General features: G+C 49.1%; 1 protein-coding gene across 5 annotated transcripts in view; it reads right to left on the bottom strand.

Annotated features, from left to right (window-relative positions):
- Positions 1 to 26,683, bottom strand: part of ARHGEF7 (Rho guanine nucleotide exchange factor 7) — a 134,751-nt gene that overhangs the window by 93,220 nt on the left and 14,848 nt on the right. For 4 of the 5 annotated variants that reach the window (XM_030314193.2, XM_030314233.1, XM_030314200.1 and 1 more), the window contains exon 2: positions 12,253 to 12,339. In XM_030314193.2, the coding sequence (XP_030170053.1) occupies positions 12,253 to 12,339 (87 nt within the window). Of the gene's footprint in view, positions 1 to 12,252; positions 12,340 to 12,509; positions 12,592 to 26,683 lie in introns of those variants that run through there. The other variant, XM_032592482.1, reaches the window with a different exon arrangement.

Raw genomic sequence — 26,683 nt, 5'->3', positions numbered from 1 at the left:
CTCCAAAGTCACCCAAGGACAAGGACCAGCCTGCAACAGGAATCTGGGCCCTTTTTAGATTAGGGAACAAAAGGTCAAGAGTTACGTGGGTTTCTTCAATACGCACCTGCCCACCCTTCCCTGCACCCTCCTAGGGTCTCCCCAGTGAGTGGCTGAGGACAATTCCTATCTCCATATAGGGGGCAGAGACCAGTCTGGACCCCACACAGGGCTCTAGCGCTGGTCTGCTGCTCTCCACAGGACACCTGCACAGCTCCTCAGAGCACAGCTACACATGCTCGCCCAATACAAGTTCCTAACCAGTTTCAAGCCCTTTTTTCTTTTTTCCTTAAGTGAGAGAGACAGACGGGAAGGGACAGAGGGAGAGAGAGAATCCCTAGCAGGCTCCACACTCCGCTCGGAGCCCAACGCAGGGCTGGATCTCATCACTGCGGGATCATGACCTGAGCCAAAATCAAGAGTCGGAAACACTCAACCGACTGAGCCACACACATCGTGTTCTCCCGGCCCCACCTGGCACCCCAGCTCCAGGTCCTTTCTGATTCTAGAAGTCTGTGTGGTCGATATGCCTAAGAGCCTCCCCTGAAGAGCAGAGCCACCGGGTCCCCAGGTAGCCCCTACTGTGCTCCACCAGAGGCTCCTGTGCACGCACAGCTGGCCACCTGGCCCCTCGGGCCAACCCTCACCATCAGGACCGGCAGCCACTGCTGACGGAGAAAAGGGGGCTCCCTGTTCAGTTACACCTCAGCCACAAGTCCTTCAGGGAAGCCAAGCCCTGAAGGGAAGAAAACAAAAATTGAAGGAGTGACCAGACCGGAAGGAACAGTGAAGGCGTGAACAGGGGCGGGGAGAAGGGCGAGTGGAGACACCAGACAGGGCTCTACAGACATGCCGAGCCCCTTCACCAGCAGGCTAGCGAGGGCACCTCGGGTGTTTTTACCAAGTCAACCAACATCTACTCCGTGCCTAGTAAGTGACAGACACCAAAAACTCAAGCTTAGAAGCAGGCCGAGGAGTCCACAGTCCGAGCAAGGACACGGCGTTGAAGGTGCCACAGAGGGAAACGGCAGGGACCGGGTTGGTGGAGGAGACGTGCAGATGGGGGGCAGAGGCCACGGGGGGCTCCGAGCACAGACAGGATGGGGCACAGGAAGGACCCCCTCCGGGGACACCCTGCTTGAACCTGGCCCCAACACTCATAGCCGAGTGACTGTGGCCATGTTCCTCAACCTCTCCAGCTCAGGGTCTCAGCTCAAGGGAGTCATCACAAGGTTTCAACGTAACACGTGAAGCCACTCACACAGCGCCTAGCACAGCACACACACTTTGTGAGCATAGTACTCACACTACTACTTTGATGAGCGTAGTACTCTGGACATCTCCAGGAACTTGACATGCCTGGGACAGGAAGTCCAAGAGCAGGGGCAAGGACAGAAGTGGACAAGGGTCAAGTCACAAGAAGTCCCACCCATACAGTAAAGCTCCTGGACGTGACCATCTGAGTAAGGGGGGGCGTGTACAGGGGTGGTTTCAGCAGGGCAGTGCCACGGTCAGGACAGAGGACAGGCCAGAGGCCCCCGGGCCACCCCCCGGGCAGCAGCACATGAGGATCAAGGAACAGAGAGCAAATCAGGCTGTGTACGAGCCTGCCACGGACAGAGGGCAGCCAGACGCAAGCTGACAACATGCCCCTGGCTTCCTCCACACTCCTTCCTCTAGACTGGAATGGGCGCCCTCGCACGACAACCAGTTACCACTGCACGCCTGGCTGGGCCTCCCGGGGAGGAGCGGGCCCACCTGGGTCCGGGCTGTGGCACAAGCGACATGGACATACCTGACTGCAGAAGGAGCCAACCATGCAGAGCACAAGCGCGTCGGCTCAGTCAGAAAACCGGGGACCTTACCAGGAGTGCTGGAGGCTACAACGTTACAGGACTAAGCCCCCACCGTCCTGCCACGCCAAGACCTGCTCTTCCATCCCAGAGGCACGACCATCTTCCTGCTGCCTTCGGTCCTCATGCCCCCCCCCCGGGTGCCAGTGCCCGTCCCTATCGTGTGCACATCAGCACAAAGAGCCCCCAGCACTGAGAGAGGACGCTCAGTCACCCCCAGCACACCACTTCAATTAACCCTGAGCACAACTGGGGTCGGGGGCTGCTGGTCCCTTCTCCCCCAGTTTGTTTCGTCCAGCTCGGTTAAAGGTGGGAAAGGAGGCTGGGGCCACCACTATTGGTGCAGCACCAGGATTACACCCTGCTCGCCAGATACCACAGTCCTGTTCTCAATCCGCTCAGGGCTCAGAACGTGACACGACGGCATTGCAGGCGTGCTGTTACAAGCCACAGCAGACGGGGTTTTGCAGAAGTCCCTCAGGGTTGACCCTGAGCAAAGTCAAAGGGAAACTGGCTGGGTGGGTGCGATCTAGCCCTTTGCCAGCAGCTTCCTGCCATCGGAGCAGGGAGAAGTCAGAGGTGTGTGTGCAGCAAGACCAGACACAGGTGAACTGATGCCACTTTGAAGACAAAGGCCCACGGCTAGGACCGGAGCAGCCCCAGGACCAAAGAGCGACACCCAGCCAATGGCACCAGGAAACCGGGCCTTCGGTCCCAACCACTAACAAGTGAATTCTGCCAACCACCTCAGGAGTTTGGAAACCGACGTTCCCCCTCGAGGTCCCCGCTAAGAGCCCCATCATCCACCACCCGGTCCGTGAGACCCTGAGCACAGAGCCCTGCCAAGCTCCCCAGACCAGTAGCCTCAATGCTGAACAGAGGTGGTAAACAGCGTCGTCTTCAGCCACTCCATCTGTGGTAACTGGTTTCCCAGCAAGAGAAAACCAACATGCTACACTGTCTCACAAAGTGCAAGAACCAGAGATCAATTTTACTGAACAGCTATGTACTCACTGAAACCAAAACTTCTGTAAGAGACCTATGGGCTCAAATGATCTCTCCCTTTGGCAGAAACAGGAATGTCTCACTTCATTTGATGGATTTAGTGTAACACAGAAGACTATAATTAACAAATTAGTTTCACTGACCATGAAAAAAACATAACCTATTTTTTAAAAACTTATATAAGCAGCATTTCCTGTTCTGGAAAACGTAACCAGAAGGCTACCAGAAGTAACTTCTAGGACCAATTCTCCCCTCAGCTTAGGACGGTCAGCAGTGGGTTCTTGCAGCCTAGAACTGGGCCAGCAACAGAACGTCGTGGCACACAACACAGTGTCTGCGATACATTTCCCAAGGATGCAGGTAACGAATGGTACTCTACAGATTGGAACCAGTCTTCAGACCCAAGTGAAGTCACCAAGTGAAAGGGAACAGGCCATCTAATGCTGTGCCATGATCCTGCAGGTCCTACTCAACCAAGCGGGGCCTCATTTCAAAAGCACCATGTCTGAACTGGCCTGGCCACATGTCTGGAAAATCTCCAGGCTACCCTTCTTACAGAAGCACCTTAAAAGTTTCTTCAAAGCATGAAAAAGCTCCGAGAAGAAGCTCTGACAAAACCGGACAGCTATGAAAGGACAAAACAGCTAGAATTTTAAAGATTTTTTTTTCATGTTTGTTAGAAAGACAGTGAGACTGCAGAGGAGGGGCGGAGAGAGGAAGACAGAGGATCCGAAGCAGGCTCCACCCTGACAGCAGTGAGCCCAATACGGTGCTCAAACCCACGAACCAGGAGATCATGATCTGAGCTGAAGTCGGACACCCAACTGAGCCACCCAGGCGTCCTGAAACCACCAGCGTTTTAAAAACAAGTGCCTTTTGAGAGCAACAAGCAAATATTATCAACACGATAAACTGATGTAGAAATATTACAGTATCCCATCCTCTGCCTCTCAGAGGACCACACAGCAGGTCCCAAGACCTAGGGATGCTCTTGAAACCTAGATCTCACAGAGAAGGAAAACGAGTCCCAAAGGCCCGGACATCCTCTATTGTTCTTGAACATTCCCACAAGTTTTCTGGCAGTCTACCTTCATACAAGCCCAATTCATCAGTCCCCGTGTTGAGGTCTGACCTAAGAGGAGAGGAAGTCCACCCTCAAAGCACAACTGAGCCATCCTAAATTCATCGGTGCTACACGTGATCACAGTCCTGCACACAGACACCTCTCCAGCAGCTTGCCATGGCTGAGACCAGGCTTCCTGCAGAAGCACCAGCCATCATTCCAAGGAAGCATGTCCGAGTGGCCCACCAGACCAGTGTGACAGGAGCTAGAGAAGATGGGGCCAGCCATCACTTTAAGTGCTTAAAGCTGAACACTGATGAATTCAATTTTAGGACTTCTCCTACCCTTCCTCCTTAGTCTTGGGCATTCAACAGTTTCAGCGAGAGCCTACTACATGCCAGCACGGGGGACAGAAGTACAAGACGACCCACTGCATGGATGCTGCCCTCCACGTTCACACTCCAACAAGAAGAGCAGTGTACACACATACACATACACACATACACACACACGCACGCACACACACACAAAGCACGCACTGAATACAGCCCTGTCCGCAGCCACGGAGTGGGGTCACCTGATCCAGCATCATGAGGAGACCTCCTGAAGTTGGTCTAAGGCGGCACTTCCTGCAGTGCAAGGAGCTCGTGCACGCACAAGCTCCAAGTTCACATCACGGCCCGTGTCCAATCAGACCCACACTGATCACCGGCAAAGCGAAGCGGACAGGTCTACTGCAGGATGTTGGGCACAGAGCACCACACTGGACTGCAGCAGACTCCCCGTCCAACAGCCATGGTTTCTGCTCAGGCCAGAGCCTCGTCCCCTCGGACTCTGTTTTCACACCCCTCTGCGGTCTGCGAGAAAATCATCCCTACGCTTTGCATGAAACCAAAGTATGCAACTCCTGCCACGGAAACTATTCTAACTGCGGGTCAAGGGTCATCAGCTCTTCCCTGGATTTTTGCCACCTCCTCTTCTGTTTTTCTTGCCTTTGCCCTAGACTCCCTGTGGTCTACACCCCAAAGAGCAGCCAAGATGATTCCCCAGACTCTGGTCACATTACCTCACGGGTCTGCCCCGGCAGCCCCAACTCACGGAGGGCAGCCCAACGTCCTCGGGTGATCTACAAGACCCCCTATGTCATCTGGCCCAACAGCACCTTGGTCTCCTGCTCTGCTCTCCCCTCAGGTCCAAGGAGTCTGGATTTCAGCCTAAGACCCAAAGCAGAATCAGAGTCAGGCAAACGGAAGTCAGATTTGCATTTGAGGGAAACCAGCCTGGAGAAGGACAAGAGAGGAGGTGGATCGCCACAGGGCCGCCGCAGTAATCTAGGCAGGGGGTATCAGTGGCCAGAGCGGGAGCGAGAGAAGAGCACCATAGCGTCCGGGGAGAGTGAGCTAGGGAGACGTCAGGACTAGAGGGCTGGGGAGACGTCAGAAGCAGGCTGCAGAGGCTCGAAGGCCACCCTGGACCTGCCCACCACCCGGCACACCTGAGGGATGCTCGGTCCACTCCCTTGTGGCAGTCTCCCAGGGACATACGCGTGTCCCACACACATCTGTGGGTCTCCGTCTGCTCAAAGATGGGAAACGAGGCCACAGGGACCTCCTCGGGTCCCCTCCCACTCCCACGTGTCACAAGCGCAAAGACCCAGCTGTGCTACTGAAGATCCTCTGCCTTCTGCCTCCACCCAGGCTGCAGGGAGTTGGCTCAACAGACTACGGCCAACGAAGCCAAGTGCCACCACCCAGCCTAGGGAGGCGAGCAGATGGCCAGGGGCAGCAGGGAGGGAGGGAAGCAGAATTGCGCTCTCACAGTAGCAAAAAGCCACAGGATGCGCACACCCATGGTAAGTGGCGCCAGTACCTGCTGAGCAGCCAGTTAAGACATGGTCCTACAAGTCTCACGTGAGCCTGGTCAACCAGCCACACTCAAACTAGTTTCAACAGTTGTCCACAGAGGCCCAGCAGGGGCCAGGTCCCCAAGCTGGTGGCTTGTTGAAGAGAGAGAACACGGCAGTGAAAACTGCGATCCAAGCTGTGCAGTAACCTCCTGAGTGTGCAGCCCGGTGCCCGCCTGTGGCCTAGTCCTCTTCCTGGGAGCAGAGACCCGTCCTCGCTCCTCACCCCATGTTCTCCTGCACCACCCATCCACAGGAGCCTTCAAAACACAAAACCTGGGTCCACAGTAAGTCCTGCCATTACCAAGGTCAGGCAGGGGGATGAAGGCACCTGGGAAGCTAGGACAGCTCTCAGCGCACCCGAGAGGGTGCTGCTCCGACTGCGTAGCAGAAGCAGCACCCCATGGCAGGTCTCTCACAGCGAGGTGGACACGGGCCAAGGTCCAAAACTGGGTCTCACTGTTCCGCCTCCCATCACCAGGACCAGAGACGCGGCTCACCCGGCTAGGCCAGGCTGCCCGGGCCTGTACCCGAGACTTTATCTCGCCTGAGACTAACAGGACTGGTGACAGAAATTTACGACATGAACCACCCTCACTCCTCCCCTCCCTACACTCAGCCCAGCTCACTGTCCCTGCCTCTCTGCAGGGGCTGCACAAGGACGGTCCCCACGCAGGAGTCTCGTGGCGAGCCAGGACACTACAGAGTCCTCTGACACAAGCTCTGGACTGTAGGCAGATGCCCATCTCCCAGGGCCTCAGGCTCCTGGCCATGCTGCGGGGTCACGAAGGGTGCGACCTGTCACAGCTGGTTAAAGATCGAGGGGGTTTGGGGGCGCCCGGGGGGCTCAGTCGGTTAAATGTCGGACTTGAATTCGGCTCAGATCATGATCTTACAGTTCTTGAGTTCAAGCCCCACATTGGGCTCTGTGCCGACAGCTGGGAACCTGGAGCCTGCTTCAGATTTCTGTATCTCTCTCTCTCTCTCTCTACCCCTCCCCTGCTTGTGCTCTGTCCCCCTCTTAAAAATAAACACACACACAAAAGAAAGATCTAGCGGGTTAGTACACGTTTTACCACAGGGTCTGGAGCTGCTTGCTCCTGTCTGCTGCAGGCCTCCCAGAGCCACCGCCAGGGCGGACCAGCCGTCCAACCCTACGGTCCAGCACTAACAGAATGCAGCCCTCCCGATTCAAAGTTCCTCAGAATTTCAGCCGGTGCCAGCAGAGCATTAAGCCAAGTCCAGAGCCCTAGGAGACCTCAGGGTGCCCAGCCCCGCCACCAGCTCAACTCGGAGGACTAACCTGTGGCCCCTGCCATGAGTCAGTTGGACAGTGTCACATCCACATCATCCCACAGCTTAACTTGCACTCCAGGCCTCAGCATGCTCACAGGAGCTCTGTGGAACCACCAGCGTGGAGTACAAATCCTGCCCGTTCACCTGTTGGGCCGGGCCCCAAGACCCGCCCGCCACCCCAGGTCTATCGCCCCCTCTGCGGGATAGTCACAAGTACACAGTACATACAAAATGCACGGGCACGTTACTTGTATTCAACAAATGTCAGTCCCCTTCATTTCAAAGATGACAGCCTCTTAATGTAGACTGACACCGTCCAACACAGACCAGCCCCCACATGGGCTGCTGAGACCCTGAAATGTGACCGAACCAGAACGGGAGGAGCTTGTGCCAAATACAAACCAAGCTATAAAGACCTGATGTGCAAAAAACATTACCTCAACAAGCAGATGTTGAGACATTAGGAATACTCTAGGTTGAAAAGCTTATTAAACCGAGCTTCACGTTTTTTACTTCATGTAGTTACTGCAGTTTTGAACTACAAAGGAGGTTCACACCGCATGTGCAGGACCGCACCATCTATGCGACAGCCACCCCACAGATCTCAAGTTGGGGGAAGGCCTAACCGGTTTTCTACACTGGAAAATCAACCTGGGTGCACAGGGACTAATTGTTCACCCTACAAGACACCTTGGCAAGACACAAATACTGAAGACAGAGGGTCAATTTTGACACTTTTTGCCAGGAAAAGGTAAAGATAGCTATAACATCTGAGGAGAATTTTTCTTTGCTTTTAGTACCCACCAGATGTTCACAAGATAATCATCTCCCAAATTTAACTCAACTTCCTCAAAGGCAAGTTCTGACAAAGGCACGATGAATGAACTTCAAGAGTTTCTTCAATAAAACCAGTCAAGTACTAGGTCATGACACCAGCCATTTCCAGCTCACTACCTTGCCAACCGTGACGAGGACGAAGGAAAACACCCTGCTGTGTGACCTCAACTACACCTTCGTACACAGTTGTAGTGAGGCTCAACCACCCAGCTGCCCAGATCTAAGACAAAGGTAACCCTTGGGGGGCATCCCTCCCTAGGGAAAGGACTAGAAATACACTTTGGACTTTGCTCTAATTCTGAAGACTTTGTCAACAAGTTTTAACTTTCCAAGTAAGCCAATTTTAACTTTAGTAGTATTTTTAAATATTCTTTTGGACAAAATTTCAATCATAATCTTGATTAAAAATCTCAAAGAGCATCAAATACTATACATGGTAGTATAACAGAAGAACCTATCCTTCAAAAATACAGCCAAGAGTGTTTTTGGAAACACGCAGGGCGATGTTTTCCAAAACCTCCCCGCTAACCTACTAACTCCATCAGTCCGGCCGATTCCAATGCTAGAGAGGCCACCCAAAGGCCTCCTCATTCTCTGGACATCAGAGCAAAGGAAAGCCTCCCCCCTCACACAGAGGGCGATGGGCACCGTCAGCAACAGGACTGTGACGTGCCTGCAGCCAGAGCACCTGCCTGCGCAGGGCAGCCCCTCCCACTGGCACAAAGCAAAGTGGCAGAGACGAGTGACAAGCTAGGAGGAAACGCTCGGAGGTTCGCGACTTCGGTTGCCTCTTCCAGCAGCCTTCTTCGTCGCCCTGTCCTTCTCATGCAAGCGCAGTGCGGGGAATCTGCAGCGCCCCACATCTGCTTCACCATCTACCCAGAAATAGGCACACCGAGGAGGACACAAAAGAGAAAAGCCAAAACACTTGGCCCAAGGGACTTCCATCCCCCAGAGATCAAGAAAACACCCAACAGGAACAAGTAGTGCCTGCCTGTTGCTGCTGGAAAGGCAAAGGGAGAAAAACGTCTCCGGAGACAACCTGGCAGGTGTTCACGGCATTTAAAAGCCCCTACACCTTTGCCCTAGCAGCGCCCCATCGGACGATCAGGGAACACACATGCACGGCCCCAACAGCAGTTGGTGGCCAATGCAGAGCACGGACAGGTTGCGCTCTGCCTGCTCACTGCCAGACCAGGGCTGTGAGAACTCAAGACCGAGGAGCGAAATAAGTAACACGTCAAAGCCCTTTAGAAAATGTTACCAATAAAGACGTGATTGAGAACTGAAACCAGAGACCAAATGGAGAATGGGGAAAACTATACAAGGCAGCACTTAGCATGAGCAAGATTCTCTCCCTCACCCAGGTGGCATGTACTTAGGACAATTCTGTCCCTGCCACATATACCAGGCAAACCAGGGTTTCTCCACACGTTCTCCAAGGTAACTGGACCACAGTACCAGCTCCTCAGTCGGGAAGTTTAAGAGAATTGTCAACTGTAATAACCCATAGTTCTAAATGAGGTCAGCTCTCATCAGATCTTACTTTACTACACTATTAGAAACATGGAAAAAAAAACTTGAATTCTTAGCAAACTACACACTATTCCAGGATATGAAAGATTCAAATAAGATGCATGATAGGCAGCAAAGAAAAACTGAGAAATAGGAAAAGTTCAAAGCCATACATGTGGTTTTCCTACAGGTTTTATCCCTCCCCCCCCCCCCGCCAAATTTAAAAAATGTTTTCCAACTTAAAACATAAATGGTCTCTCAAACTTTAATAAATACAAAATTTACAAACTTCCTTTAAATTTAAAACTCTTTTCATGATCAGAACCACCCACTGGGGGAAATACCTCATTTTCTGCAGCTAATTAAGATGAGGACCAAAACGACGGATACAGTAACCACAGCGCTTCGTTCCTCTGCTCCTGGAAGAAATCCTGGCATAGCTTAAGACGCTAGTAAAACATTCCCAGAATAATCTGTTACAAACACACTTCGGTCTCAACTCTTGGAAAAAGGCACCTTGACAGATACCAGAACAGAAGGTAACCTGGAGTTCAAGCGATTAGTTTCAGGGTCTGTGTTTGTAATTTCCAACAGTTTCTCTCATCATTCAGAAGGTCGTAAAAATGAAACACATCAAGCCAAGAACACATTTCAGAAGTGCAAGGTCCTTCCCTTCCCATTCCCTTTCTATGTATCTCTCTTTAAAAACCCTGGGAGGGGTGCCTGGGTGGCTCAGTCGGTTGAGCGTCCGACTTTGGCTCAGGTCATGATCTCGCAGTCCATGAGTTTAAGCCCCACGTCGGACTCTGTGCTGACAGCTCAGAGCCTGGAGCCTGTTTCAGATTCTGTGTCTCCCTCTCTCTGACCCTCCCCTGTTCATGCTCTGTCTCTGTCTCAGAAATAAAAAGGTTAAAAAAAAAATTAAAAATTAAAAAAAAAAAAACAACCCTGGGAAACTGCTGCATGTGCTCCACATGCAAGGCCACCTTTCAGGGAATAGGCCAGTACCTTCACACCACAGATCAGAACAAGTCTGGAAGCCCAAGTAGGATTCACACCATACAGAACTCATTTTTCAGGGTAACTTCCTACAACAAAACAAAAACCAGAGTGACTCAACAATGTGAGAGTTCTGATGTGTTTTGTTATTTTCATTATCCTAGGCAATTAGGAGTTTGAAGTGTGACTTACTACGGAGACTGAAAGTATGCTAACAAAACATGCCTCTCAAATTTATTTACCGAATTTAAAATTTAAAACTCTTTAAAAACTAGCCACAAGTTTCCTTATAAACAAAAAAAATCAATTATTTGCTATCAACTGCAGATTTATTGAAGGCCTCCTGTAATGCCAAAAACTGTTCTAGATGCTTGGGATAAGTTAGTGACCTCTCCTACAGCATCATTAAACTCTTTGTTATAAAGATAGACAGGATATGAAATTTCAACAGCAGCCTCTGGAGAGCGAAGGGTAAAGGGTTTTTAAGACTCCACTTTAATACTTTCTTACAGAGTCCTACACTGAACACTGAAGTTGTGAGGTTGTAAATTTAATGTGCAAACTGAATTTCAAATTTACTATCACAACCAAAACTCAGTTTGATGAAAATAGTCTCACAACAAAGGTCAAGGAAAAGCAAACGTTGCTACCAGGAACACATATTCTCACAGCCCAATAGGGGAGTCCAGGACAAGATGACAAAGCCTTTCTGAAATGTTGCCCCCTCCTAAACAGCCCTAGGGTCTCCGGGATCTCTACTAAGCCTTTCAGGTACCTGTAAGGGACTTCCTCACAGACCTCAAATACTACAAAAGAGATACCTTAATGTTCACAATCACGCAGAAGAACAGGATTTTGGTTTCTTGATGCCAGTGTAACTTCAACAAATGAGTTGCCATGAAACTTGCCCTCACCGACTGGACTTCTAGATTTCTCCCAAGAAACCCAGACTAAGACTGTCCCAGGAGGGGAAAACCTTATGGAATCCTCTTACACAACAGGTTCCACTGGAGATGCCTTCATATACTCTTCTCCACCAGCCTGCTCAAACTCAGCTCAGCTCTGATAAGGAAACAGGTGGTAAAGCAGCAGGAGGAAACGATGGAAGCACAGACGTGACCACAACCACTTCGAGCTGGAGTTCCCAAACGAAACAATGTCTAGGTTTCCGGATCAAAAGCACTACCCCAAGGTTAGGAAAAATCATATGGTAAAATGAGCTGTAAAGGAGGTTTCCAGAGAACTGCCGCTGAAAGACCGTATTTAGAACAGTGACAAAACCTTACACAGCAGACACACCCCGCCGGGTACACTCCCCAAGACGTAGGTTTACCTCCAACCTAAACACCGCCTACCTTCTGGCGGTAGGAAAAAAAAGCAGAGAAAGGAGTGAGGCTGGGAGGGCTTGGGGTCCTTTCATTTGTGCCCGGTTTTGCCCGCTTACCTGCTAGAAATTCTGAGGGGCTGACCCAGCCCTGAATGCGGGTCCCCCGGGGAACCCCTAAAAGCACAGGCTAAGGCAGGGAACAAGGAATCGACCGCACCCCTTAGGAACGGTTCTCGCAAACGCGTGACACCTACCCACCAGCTCCTGAGGCTCTTCTTCAGAGCGACGACAGCCCAGTTCGGGGCTGCACGCAGCGGCCCCTCCCCGCCCCGCGACCGCGCTCGCTCCCTTCCCCCGGGCCTCCGGGCGCCGCCAGCCCGGCCCGCCTCCCTCCTGGCGCCCCGCGCCCGCTCACCTCCAGCCGCAGGGAGGCCCCGCAGCCTCGCAGGAACTCGCGGATATTGCTCAGGCACTCGCTCTCGCTCCGGGGCTCCGGGTAAACCTGCAACACAGAGCACAGGCGCTGAGCGGCGGCGCGGAGGCCGCGGACGCGACCCAGGGCGGCGCCGGCAAGCGGCCCCGGGCGAGAGGACGCGGACGGGCGGCCCCGGCGGCCCGGAGGGACCCCGGCCGCCCCTGACGCCCGCCCGCTGGGCCGCCGCCGCTGCTCACCGTCTTTCCTTCCTCTGGGCTGCACCAATCTCAGGCCCCAGCCCTCTCCAGGAAGTGGGCCGCCACCGGAAGTGACGTCTTCAGACCGCGCCCCGGCCGGCCAGCGCACCGCCTTTTCCGGCCTCGCCCTCGCGCCGGCAGACGCGGTGCACCTGGCCCCACGCGCGGCCGCCTCTCCCCTGCACCTGGCCCCACCCACGGCCGCCTCCTCCTCCTCCTCCTCCTCCCCACAGCACTTTGTCCTTGTCCTCGGACGCGGCGCACCTGCCCCCACCCGCGGCCTCAGTCTCGGGCTCCACCTCCTCCTCCTCCATCCTCCCCCGCGCCGAGCACCAGGTCCTTGTCCTCCGACACGCGGCGCACCTGCGCGCCTGGTCCCACGCGCGGCCTCCTCCACCCAGCGCGTGGTTCTCATCCTCCGACACGGCCCACCTGACCCAGCCCACGCGCAGACTCCTCCCAGCACTTGGCCCTCATCCTCGCCTGGCCCCAGCGGACACAGCCCGCCCTGCCCAGAGGGTCCCGGAGAGCAGGGCCTCAGCGGTGAGCAACCCTGAAGGGGCTGGAGGGAACCCTATCTTCAGTTCTTCCCAGCCACCGGCTTGGGAGAGTGGAACCGGTATTCTATTACGAGGATTTAGAATAATTGGCAACATAAATTATGCATGTTGGGATTGAAGTGCAATGTTTTCCTTCCCGAATACACACCACGTGCTTCATTAATGATTAACCAGAATAGCCAGTTACACATCAGTGAGCAAGTCAGCTAGGAAGCAGTTGTCTGCGGCCTCCACCACGGGCGGAGAGCGTCGAGGAGGGCCCGGTGCAGGCTGCCAAGAGAGAACTTTGAGGGCCACCTGCCACACGTGTGAGGAGTTACTGACAGCCTCCCAGACCAGAAAGGTCAAGAAAACTGAGAGCAATCAAGAGAGAAGCCGGAGACATGAGAAGGGCCCTTTGTCGTTCTGACACATAAGAAGACTAAGTTTTGAGAGCTACACTACAGCATCATCCAGAACTCTAGCATCTGAGGACATTCAGGGCACTTTTGTCCTTGTATGGGGATATCACAGCATTCCATCAGGCCTTACAGGAATACTTTGGTTTCATTTCAAGCTTGGGTCTTTTAAAGTTATGAATCAAAACGAAAAACAAGAGTGTTAAGAAGTACAAAGAGGGCAAAAATCAGACCCTTTTTTTCCTACAATTTAAAAATCCTTAGAAGAAATTGCCAACATATTTCCTCCAAATTGAATGGATTTTTTTTTTTTTTTCTGTGAACAGATAAACCAAAGCTGCTTCCTGGTCCATTTGCTCCTCTCCATAAAAGAATTTTGAAAAAGTATGCATCAAATACGCATGCTTAATAATTTTAAGTAGTTGCAAAGCTTTAATTTCTGATGTCTTGAGGACATTTTGAAACTGTTAAATATGCTTTAAAATTATGTCCAGTAGCTCAAAAAACAGTAGAAATAGCCATTCTCCATCTTAAAAAATTATGAACAAATTCCTTGTTTAAAAGTCAGACATTTTACATTCTGTTCTCCTTCAGCGTCTTTCCATTCCACTTCCTGCAACAAAACAGTATGCTAAAGTAAGACATTTTTATACTAAACCATTTTTACTGATCACTGTTTTTGTTTGGTTGGGTTTTTTTGTTTTGGCAAGAGACCCATACAAATACAGTCCACGTCCTCATTCATTCACAGATTCTGTGCAAATTCACCTACTCGATAAAATTTGTTTGTAACCCCAAAATCAATACTGGTGGCACTTTCCCAGTCATTCACAGACATGACACACATTCCCAGCTAAACTGGAACAAGACTGTGCTCTGCCCTCTTGCTTCAGCTCCTAAGGTAAGCAGATGTCCTTTTCACTGTCTACTGGCATCACGTTTTTCACATTTTTGTGGTTCTTCTTGGTGACTTTGCTATTTTAAATGGCCCCCAAGCGTAGCGCTAAAGCACTGTCTAATGTTCCTAAGCGCAAGAAGGCTGTGATGTGCCTTACAGAGAAAATACGTGTGTTAGATAAGCTTCGTTCAGGCCTGAGTTACAGTGCTGTTGGCCGTGAGTTCAACGTTAATGAATCAACAATACGGTACATCCAGAAAAAGGAAGACGATATTCGCCGATCTGTACGTGAGGCTGCTCCAGAAAGTGCTAAAGTAACATCTATAGTGCGTGATGCAGCTATGGAAAAGATGGAAAAGCAGCTAAATTTGTGGATTCAGGAGATGACAACCAATAAAAAGAGCATGGTAGACAGTGTTGTTGTGAGGCTGAAAGCCAAGGAAATTTACAGTCATGTTACCCAGGGTCAGGAAAAGGTTAAACCCTTCTCAGCTAGTGCAGGCTGGCTTGCACGTTTCAAAAGGCGATACCACATGAAAAACGTTAAACTTGGACGGAAGGCAGGTCCTGCAGATGAGGAAGCTGCAGAAGAATTTAAAAAGTATCTGCTAAGCATTATACATGAAAAGGGTTATATGGAAGAGCAGGTTTTCAACGCTGATGAGACAGGCTTGTTTTACAAGAATGTTGGCAGACGAACCTATATAATGCAAATGGCCTCCAAGGCTCCTGGCTTTAAATCATTCAAAGACCGTGCAACCTTGCTATTATGTGCCAATGCCAAGGGTGACTTTAAGTGCAAACCCCTCATGGTACACAGAGCACAAAACCCTCGAGCACTTCGAGGGAAAAATCTGAACCGTATGCCAGTCCATTGGAGGTGGAACAAAAAGGCATGGATGGCGTCTGAAATATTCTGGGATTGGTTCCACAACTGCTTCATCCCAGAAGCTGAACGCTACCTCCATAGCAAAAACCTTGCCTTCAGGATTTTACTAATTTTGGATAGTGCCCCAGTTCATTGCCATGAAGAACTTGAAAATGCCCACCCTGACATAGAAGTTCTCTTCATGCCCCCAAACACTGCTTCTCTCATCCAACCCCTCAGTCAGGGGATAATAAAAGCTTTCAAGGCCCACTACACCAGGGAGCTTTATAGCAAGGCTTTTGAGGCTCTTGATGCCAACGAGGAAACCACCATGATGGACTACTGGAATTCCGTCACGATACGCAACGTTATAGATTATATCAGCACAGCGTGGGACAGCATCAGGCAGGCCACTATTAATAACTGTTGGGCAAATGTTTGGCCAGACTGCGTGAAAACTTTTGAAGGCTTTGAAGGTGTTAGAGAAAATATAAAGAACAGTGTGGAAAACATAATGCATATTGCACAGCAAATAAGTGGAGAAGGCTTCAGAGACATGAGGGAGGGAGATGTGGAGGACATTTTGGCAGAAATGGCAGTAGAACCCACCAACAAAGACCTGGATGAGATAGCAAAGCATGGCACTGGCGTCAGCGATGATGACGGCAGTGATGAAGGTCAGCCTAAGACTCCAAGAATTGTCCCTCTCACAGCAGCCAAAATAGCAGAATGGAATTCTGCTCTGGAAAAAATTTTCCATGACATGGAAGAGTGTGACCCCGTGCTCGAACGGAGCCTCACATTTAAGCGCCTCACCTCCACTGCATTCGTCCCTTATGCAGAAACACTTAAAGATTTGAGGCGAAAAGCCAAGCAGACAAGGCTGAAGGAATTTTTCAAGCCAGTTTGGGAGGGAGAGTTGCCGACACCATCAACACATTGTGAAAGCCGAACTCCTGAGGTAGAGCTGTCCGATCTCACGTGTCACCCTCACTGACTTCTTCCTCTTCTGCCGAGTATGTCACCTACTCTGTCTTGGTTTTTGTGAGGCAAGCCAAGGTCTAGAGATTTAACCACACTGCCCACTGCCCCATCACAAAGCCCACAGCTCCACCACAAGTAAGGTTTTAATGTTTTCACAAAATTTCAAGTGTTCAAGCTTCGCATAATGCTGTGTTCAGGGCTGGCTTTCTTACATTACCGTACTATGCAGCATACAGTATGTGTTTGCTGAGTGTGCACCGTGTGCAACTGAACTGAAGAGGTAAACAGTTCATGGTGCTGTAACTGAAATTGTGTTGTACTATGAAGAAACCCTGCATGCAACTAATTATTTGTAAGGAACATGTATTAAATAAGCCGTCTCCAAGTGGAAATACACCTAAAAGAAGATTATGTGTTGACTGGTTGACAAAACCTTGCAATGTCTATCTGGAAGGAAATTAACCGGGTATTTGCCCTAGGAAGAGTGGTTCAGTAGTTGCTAATTCAGTGTTCACAGTGACTTTGTAGGACACAACTACCACAAGTAACGAGAATCAACTCTACCTTTAAGGTTAGTAAAGATCTAATTGTTACAATTGTTCTTCTAAATTAAACACAACTATTATGAGCACGCAAACAATGGGAACAATACCTTCAAGTTTATCAAATGTAAAATTTGATAAATGTATCAAATGTAAATTGTAAATTGAAAATTTATCAAATGTAAAAGTAAAACTTTATTTGGAAATGTATGTCCTAATGAAATGTATAGCATTGTGGTGGTGGTGTTGTTGTTGTTTTAATTAGCTCATTTACCCATGGACAACTATCACTTATTGCTAGAAGGAGGTACAGTCCAGCATTAGTTCTGGTCCTGTCTTGGGCGGGGGTTGTATGCAAACACTGAGAAACCTTGTTCCTAAAAATAAGTAAATAAGAAATGGAAAGGGTTTTGTTATGTAACTGGATTTTTTGATGCCTTCTGAATGACATAGCCAAAGTCTAGACATAATCTATCCTAAATAAAATTTTGAAATCCTCAGTTAACAGCATGATTCGGGTCTCCTGCAATCTCTATGAAAGCTAGCAAGTAGAAACCCCTGAGCTGCACAATTCCAGACGTTAGTGTCATTCACGTCTCAACACCATGGATACCTACTGGTTACACAGCTGGGAGGTTTTCCACCTTGCAGCAGTGTGCCTCAAGGAGACAACAAATGAGTGTACGGTCTGCCTTTCTTATGTGAACTGGGAGAAGCGGGTGTTGGGACAGCTGAACCCACTCATTGCATTCCCAGACCTCAGGCACCTTCTCAAGCAAGTCAGTTACAAGTGAGTGCATGTGCAAGCCGAGGAACTGAACTCCTTTAAAAGTCTCCACTTGCATGCATGTGGGTGCATGGAGCTGGCTCATTCAAAGAATACTGTACAGACAACACACGTTTGGAAAACAGTAATAAGTACTGCCTGACCCTGTAACATACATACTGACCTTGGACACGACACTTGACCCCTCTGGGTCTATGCCCTCATCGTCCCAATTTGAGGCTCAGCCTTTCTCACAGAACTGATGGCAGGATCAAATGGATACCAAGTTCAACAACACGGACCTGGACTCCATGCCAGAGCACGTGACAAGCACTGTGACTGCAAAGGAGAGAGAGACAAGGCCCTGCCCTCAGGGAGGGAGGAATCGCACACAACACGGCAAGGGGCCATAGAAGCACAGAGAAAAGAAACGGGAGTTCTATGGGGGACACAGGGGAGGCCAGAGGCCTAACCAACAAAAAGGACATCTGAGTTAGAGCTATAAGGGTGAAGAGACAGATGGAACTGCATTTTCAAAGGTGTGACTTTTGAGAAGCCCGTGGTGTTTTCGAGGATGATGAGCCCTCAGGGGCAGCTGAGGTCATGGGGCACAGCCTGCAGTGGAAGGGCTACATATGAGATGATGATGTAAAAGACATTTAAGGTCCCGTGCATATTTCAATAAAGAAGCTACGTGAACAACAGTGAGCGTCATCAGGTAAATGCAAATTAAAACCTCAGACAACACTACACACCCACCAAAATGGATACTGTGGAAAAGGTCAACAGTATCAAGTGTTGGTGAGGATGCAAAGCAGCTGGAGCCCAATACGTGACTGATGGGAGTGTAAAATCATACACTTGGAAAATTGGCAGCTTCTCAAAAAGTTAAGCATACCTAAGCCCAGCAATTCCTCTCCTAGGTACTTACCTGAGAGAGATGAAAACACATCCACAAAAAGCCACGTATAAGAACATTCACAGGAGCCTTACATAAAATTGCCAATGCCTCACAACCCAAAAGCGAACACTCCTCAGGGCAATCACCAGTGACCGCCTTCCGATGACCAACAATAGCCCAATTCACTCCCCAGAAATCCTGTCCCAAGTTCCCCACAGTAATTAGCTCCAGGCTTTCCAATCAAGAACTCTAATCAGTCAAAGGCACAGAGTCCCAAAACCATTGTGATCTTCCTTTTGAAATACGGCTTTTGTACTCCATATTTGATAAAGGATGTGTCAGATGCTCTGAGAACTGGCAATAAACTAAATCACAGCAATATCACAGTCACACGTCAGGGACCTCCACAGCTGTCCAGTTTCCCTCTCAACTCTTCTCTACCACCCACTCCACGCTGGGAACAACCAGCTCCACCCTTGGTCCAAGCAAAGTGCCAACTGAGGCAGCTAGCTGCCTTCTCTCCAACTGAAAGTGTTTCGAGAGTCTGAGTTCACAAAACTTCCTAGGAAAGAATAGGCACTTGTAGCAACACATCTAATTTAAGCAGGTTCCACGCACCACAACAATTAGGATCAAGAGTATAGAAAACTGTCACAGCGTATGCTATCTGGGAAATGCTTAACTGCCCAGGATTATACTTCCCAGAGATTCTGACTGAGTAGGTTTCAAGTATATTCCAGAAGTTGAGGGCAGGGTGGGTGTCTGAAATTCCCCATCTGCCTGATTTTCACCCAAGTCTGGAACACTTGTATGGTATAATTCAGTGTTTCTCAAACAAACACATGCATCAGAATCATCTAGAGTGACATTACTACATCCTGCCAGAGTTCAATCCGTAGATCTGGAGTGAAACCCAAGGACGTGGCTTTCTGACATTCCTAGGAGATGCTGATGGTAGCAGGACCATACGCAGAGAACTAGTGGCAGATGTAGATTAAACCATTAATCAAGAAATTTTGTTTATTCCCCCCACTGGGAAAACAAATTCCCAGCCACAGAGCATCAACAGCCTCATGACCACAGCTACCAAGAATCACTTCCTCTGAACACCTGTGGCTCTGTCTGCAGCCCCCACCCTGTAGCCAGATTTGCTTGTGCAGATCTCTCCCATTAGACATGAGCTCCCTATTAAATAGCATACTGCCCACTTAGGTCACTAAACTCACTGATCTGTGAGAGGACCTCAGCGTAGAAAGTCAGAGAACATGAGGCTGTTCCATTCTTCAGAGACGAGGAAGCAGAGGCTGAGAAGAAATGACCTGCCCGAGTTTATGCAGCCCGCGTACTTCACCAGCCTGCTCGAGGAGGCAGACCTCTGACGACTGCAGGAACCCGGCTCCCCTGCCCTCACTTGTGGGGATTTGGCCAACCAGAAGCACTACGGGAGCCAGGTGGCAGCTGCCTGACAGCCACAGTGACATGCTGGAGCTGCTCTCAAAAGGGCCTATGTGCACCCCCCACCCCCAGCCCTGCCAGCTCTGTGTTCAGTAACATCATATCTGTCGCTGGAATCGGCCACAGTACAGGTATTTACACCGCAGAAATTGGCAGATACTACAAATGAGGGCTCCACACCACAGGAAGCCCATTGTTAAGTCTTTACCAACACACCACTGGCTGCAGACCACGGCTCCCACTGGGAGCTCTCACCAGCTCCAGTAACACATTTCCCCCACTTTTCCCTTCAGGCTTAGGGGAAGTCGTGGCTTCCTGGGGTGCTTCCACGTCTCTTACTGGTTGTCCTTACCCCTGCCCACACTCTGTCAACAGCTTCTTCATTAAACTCTTCAACCACCTCTACTACTGCACCGTCCCTTTGCTGCTGGGACCCTAACCCAGTGAACTGCCTGGCAGTAGAGTTAAAAATAGAACAGCACCCACGCTGACAGCAGAAGATGGGAACCAATTTGGAGAAAGGATTCAGTCCATTATGGTATGGTACTTCCACAGAGCACCACCCACCACAGAGCCTTTAAAAAGATGGCAGCTTTAATTACCGATACACTACAATCTCCTAGTGATAATCAGTGGGGGAAAGGAACGTGGGGAATGGTATGCATAACATGCTACCTTCAGTGTTAAAAAAAAAAAAGAGAAGGACAAGAAGAAAACGTGCATGGGTGTTTAGAAATGCGTGGTACCTCTCTGGAAGTACATGCCAGGTACTTTTAACAGGAGTTACCTCCTGCAAAAGGAATGGGGGCCTGGAGGAGAGGGAAAGAAAAGGGACTTGCTTTTCACTTTGTACGTTTTTGCGCCCTGTGAATTTTATACAACATGTAAGTATTATGAATATACATTTTTTTAAAAAAGAAGGCGAAAGGAGAATGCTCCAATCTAGTGTTCTCCTCAGGCCAAGACATCGTCCCCGTTACGAAACAGTCCTTGGAGAGCCCACCCGCCAGCGGGTTGGGGTCCTTGTAGAACCCTCCGCCCCATACACCCTGTGCCAAGATGCAATGCTATGATTAAAGTCCTAAGGTCATCTTAATTAGCACTTCATGATTCCTCCAACTTCTAATTACCTGATAGCCACCGTTTTATTATAATTAAACTGCAGTTGTCTGCTGATCAGGGATTGTGCTCCTCCTCAGCACTCCGTGCTCATTCTACTGTGAATGACAGTCAGTGGACTGAAAATATAGGTCGATAGAGCTCACTTGGCAGTCTACCGGGCATCTCTCCTCCAAACCCACTGGAAGACAAATGAAGCATTCAGCAGAAATTATGGACTTAGTTGCCAAATACCAGATAAGTAAATTATCTCCCAAAAATGTATAGTCTGTATTAGAAGTAGTTTACTGGAAAAAAAAATTAAGCCTTTAATAAAGTATTTTTCTTTTGCTCTCCTTCTTTAACATATTCCAAAGCTCAAGTCTTGTATGGATGCTACAATCATCTGGGGAAAAGGAAAATGTGCTCCCTTAGTATGGAACCAGCCAAATTAGAAAAGGCAAAAACAAATTTGAATGTCCAAAATCTCCAGTTCCCGAACCAAATTCATATACCCAAGACGTGTGGAATGTCAAGGGGAGGACCAGCAAGACTGCAAGGCTTAAATTAACTCATGTGTCCCCTAAGGCTTACTTCCCACCAACTCCAGAAGCACATTTTTAGGACACAGAGATGGTGGCAACCATCCAAAATTCATGCCAAAAATGGATTTTAAAAAGTATGAACAAAAAACATTCATCAGACAGCCTAGAATAAATTTCTCCACTGAGGTACTTTCTTCCCTCAATAATGTTAGATCAAAACAGGTGGGTGTGTATTAATCGTCAGGGGAGAGCAATACAGAAAACAGCATGTGCTCTGCCTGGCTGTGATTTGGACACCAGAGAAGCAGAGGTGCATGGGACGGGCCATTGTTAATTTCATGTCTCATTACATGCTGTAAGCGGATGCCATTTTTTTATGCCTTTGAAGGCTCTTGATACAGGAAAACAGAAAAGGACAAATCCCTAAGACAACTCAAACTGGGCCTTACGGTCCAACAATTGTTCTTATCTAAGGTTTTCCTCAGTTCATATGGAAGAATCATCCTTCCCTTGTTCTCACGCTTGCGACCTGATGGAAACCACCTGTGAATTATGGCACAGCATTTTGCACACCTGAGCCACTGCTTGCTTTTTTTTTTAAGCTTCCTCCCTATGTTGTTTCCGACCTTTGACATCTATTTCCGCTCCTACTGAACATGTTTCAGAATTGTTCAGGATACCTCCTCCTGTTGTCCATCAGTGGAAAAGCCTGTGGAGAAGGTTTGTGGTCCCTGCCAGAAAGAGGCTAAATAAATCCCAAGAGGATACTTGCTGTGCCTCTTTGCAGCATCAGTGCAGCAAACAGGGCTGAAAACCTGCTGAGACAGCAGAATTCTGTTTCCCTGAGAGCCCATGCACTCTGCTCCCTGAATGGGGCACTAGTGGCAGCTTGGTCTCACAGGTCTGCTCCTGGCCGCACAGACAACACAAGGGCCTACCTTTGACCAAGACCCTCAGGCTGAAATGTCCTCTCCTGTCCCTACAGCCACCAATGGCATTCCACTATTTAAATCTGTGTCCTCTGATGTCTCAGAGGGGTTTTTTTATTTGCCCTGCCGCTCCCCATTTGTTTACCTTAGCTACTCATTCTTGCTTCCAAAGTAGTCTTGTGAATGTCCCTTCCCACACACAGGGAAATTGAAGGGCCATAGTGGGAGCTACAGAGCCGTGCACTGCCCTTTGCCCATCCCTCCAGCTGCGGAAACTTTCATTTTTAAACTGCTGGAGAAGCTGCATTGAAGGCAAGTCAAAGCCTCAGAGTCAGAAGACTGGACAGTGACCACCTGAGAACACATTCTATTTTAATCCATTTGATAGCATGTGGGAGGTTTAAGGCATGCAGAGAGAGAGAGCCGGATGATTTTGGAGAGAGAGACTGCAAAGCAAAAGGGAGCCTTCATCAGAGGAAGAAACCTGACTAAAGGGATAGAAAACAGCTGAGGACCTTCACTGGTGAGCACGCATCTCTATAAATAGCAGCTGAGACCCTTCCTAGAGGGAAAGGCATCGGATGGGGGAAGGAGGCAATCACAGCCTGGAATGCTCACAGAACTCCATAGCCAGTTGAGAGTTTCCTGTTAACTACAAATAATAAAAAGGTGATAGACAGGTTGTTACTTATCTCCTGAAACCCTTAATCGGAGTATGGGCCACAGCTGCTAATAAGATGTGTCATGTCTGTTGTTGGGAAATATATTTTCAAAACCTCACTTAGAAAAAGTGACCTTCATTAGTCACCGCCTAAGGCCGCCAATGTATACTCAGAAATTCTATTTCTTCCATATTACTATAACTAGAATATCTCCCTGCATATTTATAAAGTGCCTGTCGCATGACTCCTCTGTTCAAAACCCTCAAAAGCTCCCAGTTTCACTCAGAGTAAAAGCCAAAGTCCTTTAGGATAATGAAAGACAAGAAAAAAAGACTAGAAGAAAGTATTTGCAAAGAATATATATACAATCAAGGACTTGTCCCCAAAATATACAAAATGCTCCTAAAACTCAACAGTAAGTAAACAGACAACCTAATTTAAAAATGAGCAAAAGACCTGAACAGACACCTCACCAAAGAGACACAGATGGCAAGTAAGCATGTGAAAAGATGTTCCACATCATATGTCATCAGGGAAATGCAAATTAAAAAAAGGAGATACCACTAAACACCTATTAGAACGGCCAGTACCCAACACTGACAACACCACTTGCTGATCAGGATGCGGAGCAACAGAAATTCTTATTCACTGCTGGTGGGAATGCAACAGGGCACAGCCGCTTTGGAAGACGTTTGGTGGTTTCTTACCAAACTTATTATATATATGTATATGTGTGTGTATATATACATACACATATACATATATATACACGTATATATACATACATATGTATATGTATATATACGTATATATACATATACGTATATACATATATATGCATATATATACATATACATTTTATATATATACACACACATACACATATATACACACATATATGTGTGTATATATATGTATATATATATATAATGTTTATTTACTTTTGAGACAGAGACAGCTCACGTGAGCAGGGGAAGGACACAGAGAGGGAGACAGAGGATCCAAAGTGGGCTGTGCACTGACAGCAGTGAGCCCAAATGGGGCTCAAACCCACAAACTGAGATCATGACCTGAGCCGAAATCAGACACTCAACCGACTGAGCCACCCAGGCACCCCTAGCAATCTTGTTGGGTTTTTTTTAACATTTTATTTATTTTTGCAAGACAAAAAGAGAGAGATGGGGCATGAGCAGGGAAGGGGCAGAGAGAGAGGGAGACACAGAATCCAGAGCAGGATCCAGGCTCTGAGCTGTCAGCACAGAGCCCGACACAGGGCTCGAACTCACGACCCTGAGATCATGACCTGAGCCGAAGTCGGATGCTTAACTGACCGAGCCACCCAGGTGCCCCTCAATCTTGCTTCTTGAATGTGCTTCACCCAAGAGCTAAAAACACGTCCATGAAAACACCTGAACACAAACGTCTACAAGAATCTCTTTGCAAAAACCTGGAAGTAATCAAGATGACCTTCAGTCGTGAATGCATAAATAGACTGTGGTCCATCTAGGCAGTGGGAAATCATTCAGTGATGAAGAGAAGTGATTAAGCCACAAAAAGACACGGAGGAGAAACTTAAATGCGTATTTCTAAGTGAAAGAAGCCAATCCTGTATGATCCCAACTATATGGCATTCTGGAAAAGGCAAAACTATAGAGACTGTAAGATCCGTGGTTGCCTGGGGTTGGCAACCCCTAAAAGATGGAGAATTTTTAGGGCAGTGAAAGCAATCTGCATGACATTGTAATGGGGGAGACATGTCATCATACCTTTGTCCAAACCCACGGAGTGCACAACGAAGCGAACCCTAATGTACACTGTTGACTTTAGTTACTATTGTATCAGTGCTGGTTCATCGATTGTGACAAGTATACCACACTAATGCAAAATGTTAAAAGGGGAGGGTGGGGGTGTATGGGGTTCTCTGTACTTTCTGCCCAGTTTTCTGGAAACCTTAACTGCTCTAGAAAATAAAGCCTATTAATCTGTTTTCAAGTCAAAATCCTTATGATGGTTAAGCAGGCCCTGCACAAGGCTCCCTTGTTCCGTCCTTGAACCCATCAGCCAACTACTCTCCCCCAGCTCACTGTGGCCTCTGCTGTTCCCCAAACTTGCCAGGCAAGTTTGCACAGGCTATTCAGGGACCTCGGGACCTTTGCACAAGCTATACCCATCACCTGAAATTCCATCTCCCAGATATTCACATCACTCCTTTGCTTATATTCATGGAGCCTTTACTGAAATGTCACCTCTCAGTAACGCCTGCCCTAAGTACCAGATATAAAACTGCAGTATTGCCCTAACTGCTGGCACTCCCCATCCCTTCTCATCACTGTCTAATATACTATCTGCTGTACTAAGTGTACTTAGTACTAAGTAAGTTCATGGAATATCTTCCTGCACCATGGAAGAGACGTTCAGTGTGCAGAGTATTTGGTCTAGAGAAGAGCTGTGTCAGCACCCGGCAGACACAAGCACCCAATGTATTATTTGTTCCGTAAAAGGGATGTTGAGTAATGCTCACGGAGCACCTAGAACCAACAAGTAAACATAACTGGTCAAATATGGGAATCGAACTTTTGAGACAGGAGCCATTCTAGAAAACACTTGGAAGCATAATCCCCCTAGACAGAGAAATGCAAAACAGCCTTGGGTGTATCTGTAAGCCTTCACCTTAACCCCTTCTGTCACGCCTCTCTCCAGGGCTGCCCATACTCAGTGACCGGGGCTCCGCTTTCTCCTGTGCGGGAGCTGCCGAGAGCCAGCACTCTGGTTTCAGCCCTCGTCTCTATCACGAAGCAAAATCACTGGCTCCGCCCTGGGCTCCCCTAACCAGCTGGCCTGCTCCCTCGGGCCTCTTCAGGCTCCCGCTGTCCAGCACTTTCCGTGGTCATCCACAGACGTGCACGTTTAGTAGGGTTGCCTTACTCTAGTTTCCTAACTGTCACAAAGGGGCCAAAAGAGGCCAACGGTGAGGTGGTGTGACCCAGACATTTCAGAGCTGAAGGGAACAGGCAGCGGGGACAGAGGCTCACACAGGAGGAGGGGAGGGAGGGAATGGATGTGGGCAGCCGCCCACCCGCAGCTGTGACTCTGAGTGCGTCTGCAGCCTGCTCTGTGACAGGCCCGCGGCTTCCTCCCAGCTCCGTCAGGCAGGCTCCCCGGGCCTAGAAGACTCCGCTGGTGTGGCCTCGCATTCACTGCTTCTGTCTTCCGTCTCCCCTCGGCTTTTGAGCCTGTCCAGGGAGTTTTGTTATTGTAGTTTTCATTTCTGCAATTCCCATTTCTTTTCCATGAGTCCTGTCTCTTTGCTGAGATTTCCTATTTTCTCGTTTGTTTCAAGAGAAAGTGTCATTGCCTTCTGAACCCTTTTCGTGGTGGCTGCTTGAAAATGGTTGCCAGCCACCCCCACAGCCTTCGCTGGAAGGAGAGATGGCCGCTGAAGGTCACCTGAGCAATGACGTCTAGAAAAGCAGCTTCCTGCCGCCAGCCTTGGGGTGGGGAGGGGGTGGCAAGCACTGTCACTGTTCTCTCCATATTCAGTAACAAAATGATTAACTGGCTACTGAAT

The sequence above is a fragment of the Lynx canadensis genome, chromosome A1 (genome assembly GCF_007474595.2).
Source record: "Lynx canadensis isolate LIC74 chromosome A1, mLynCan4.pri.v2, whole genome shotgun sequence".
Lineage (NCBI taxonomy): Eukaryota > Metazoa > Chordata > Mammalia > Carnivora > Felidae > Lynx > Lynx canadensis.
The sequence above is the reverse complement of the archived record's forward strand: the minus strand, read 5'-3'. Positions and strand labels throughout refer to the sequence as shown.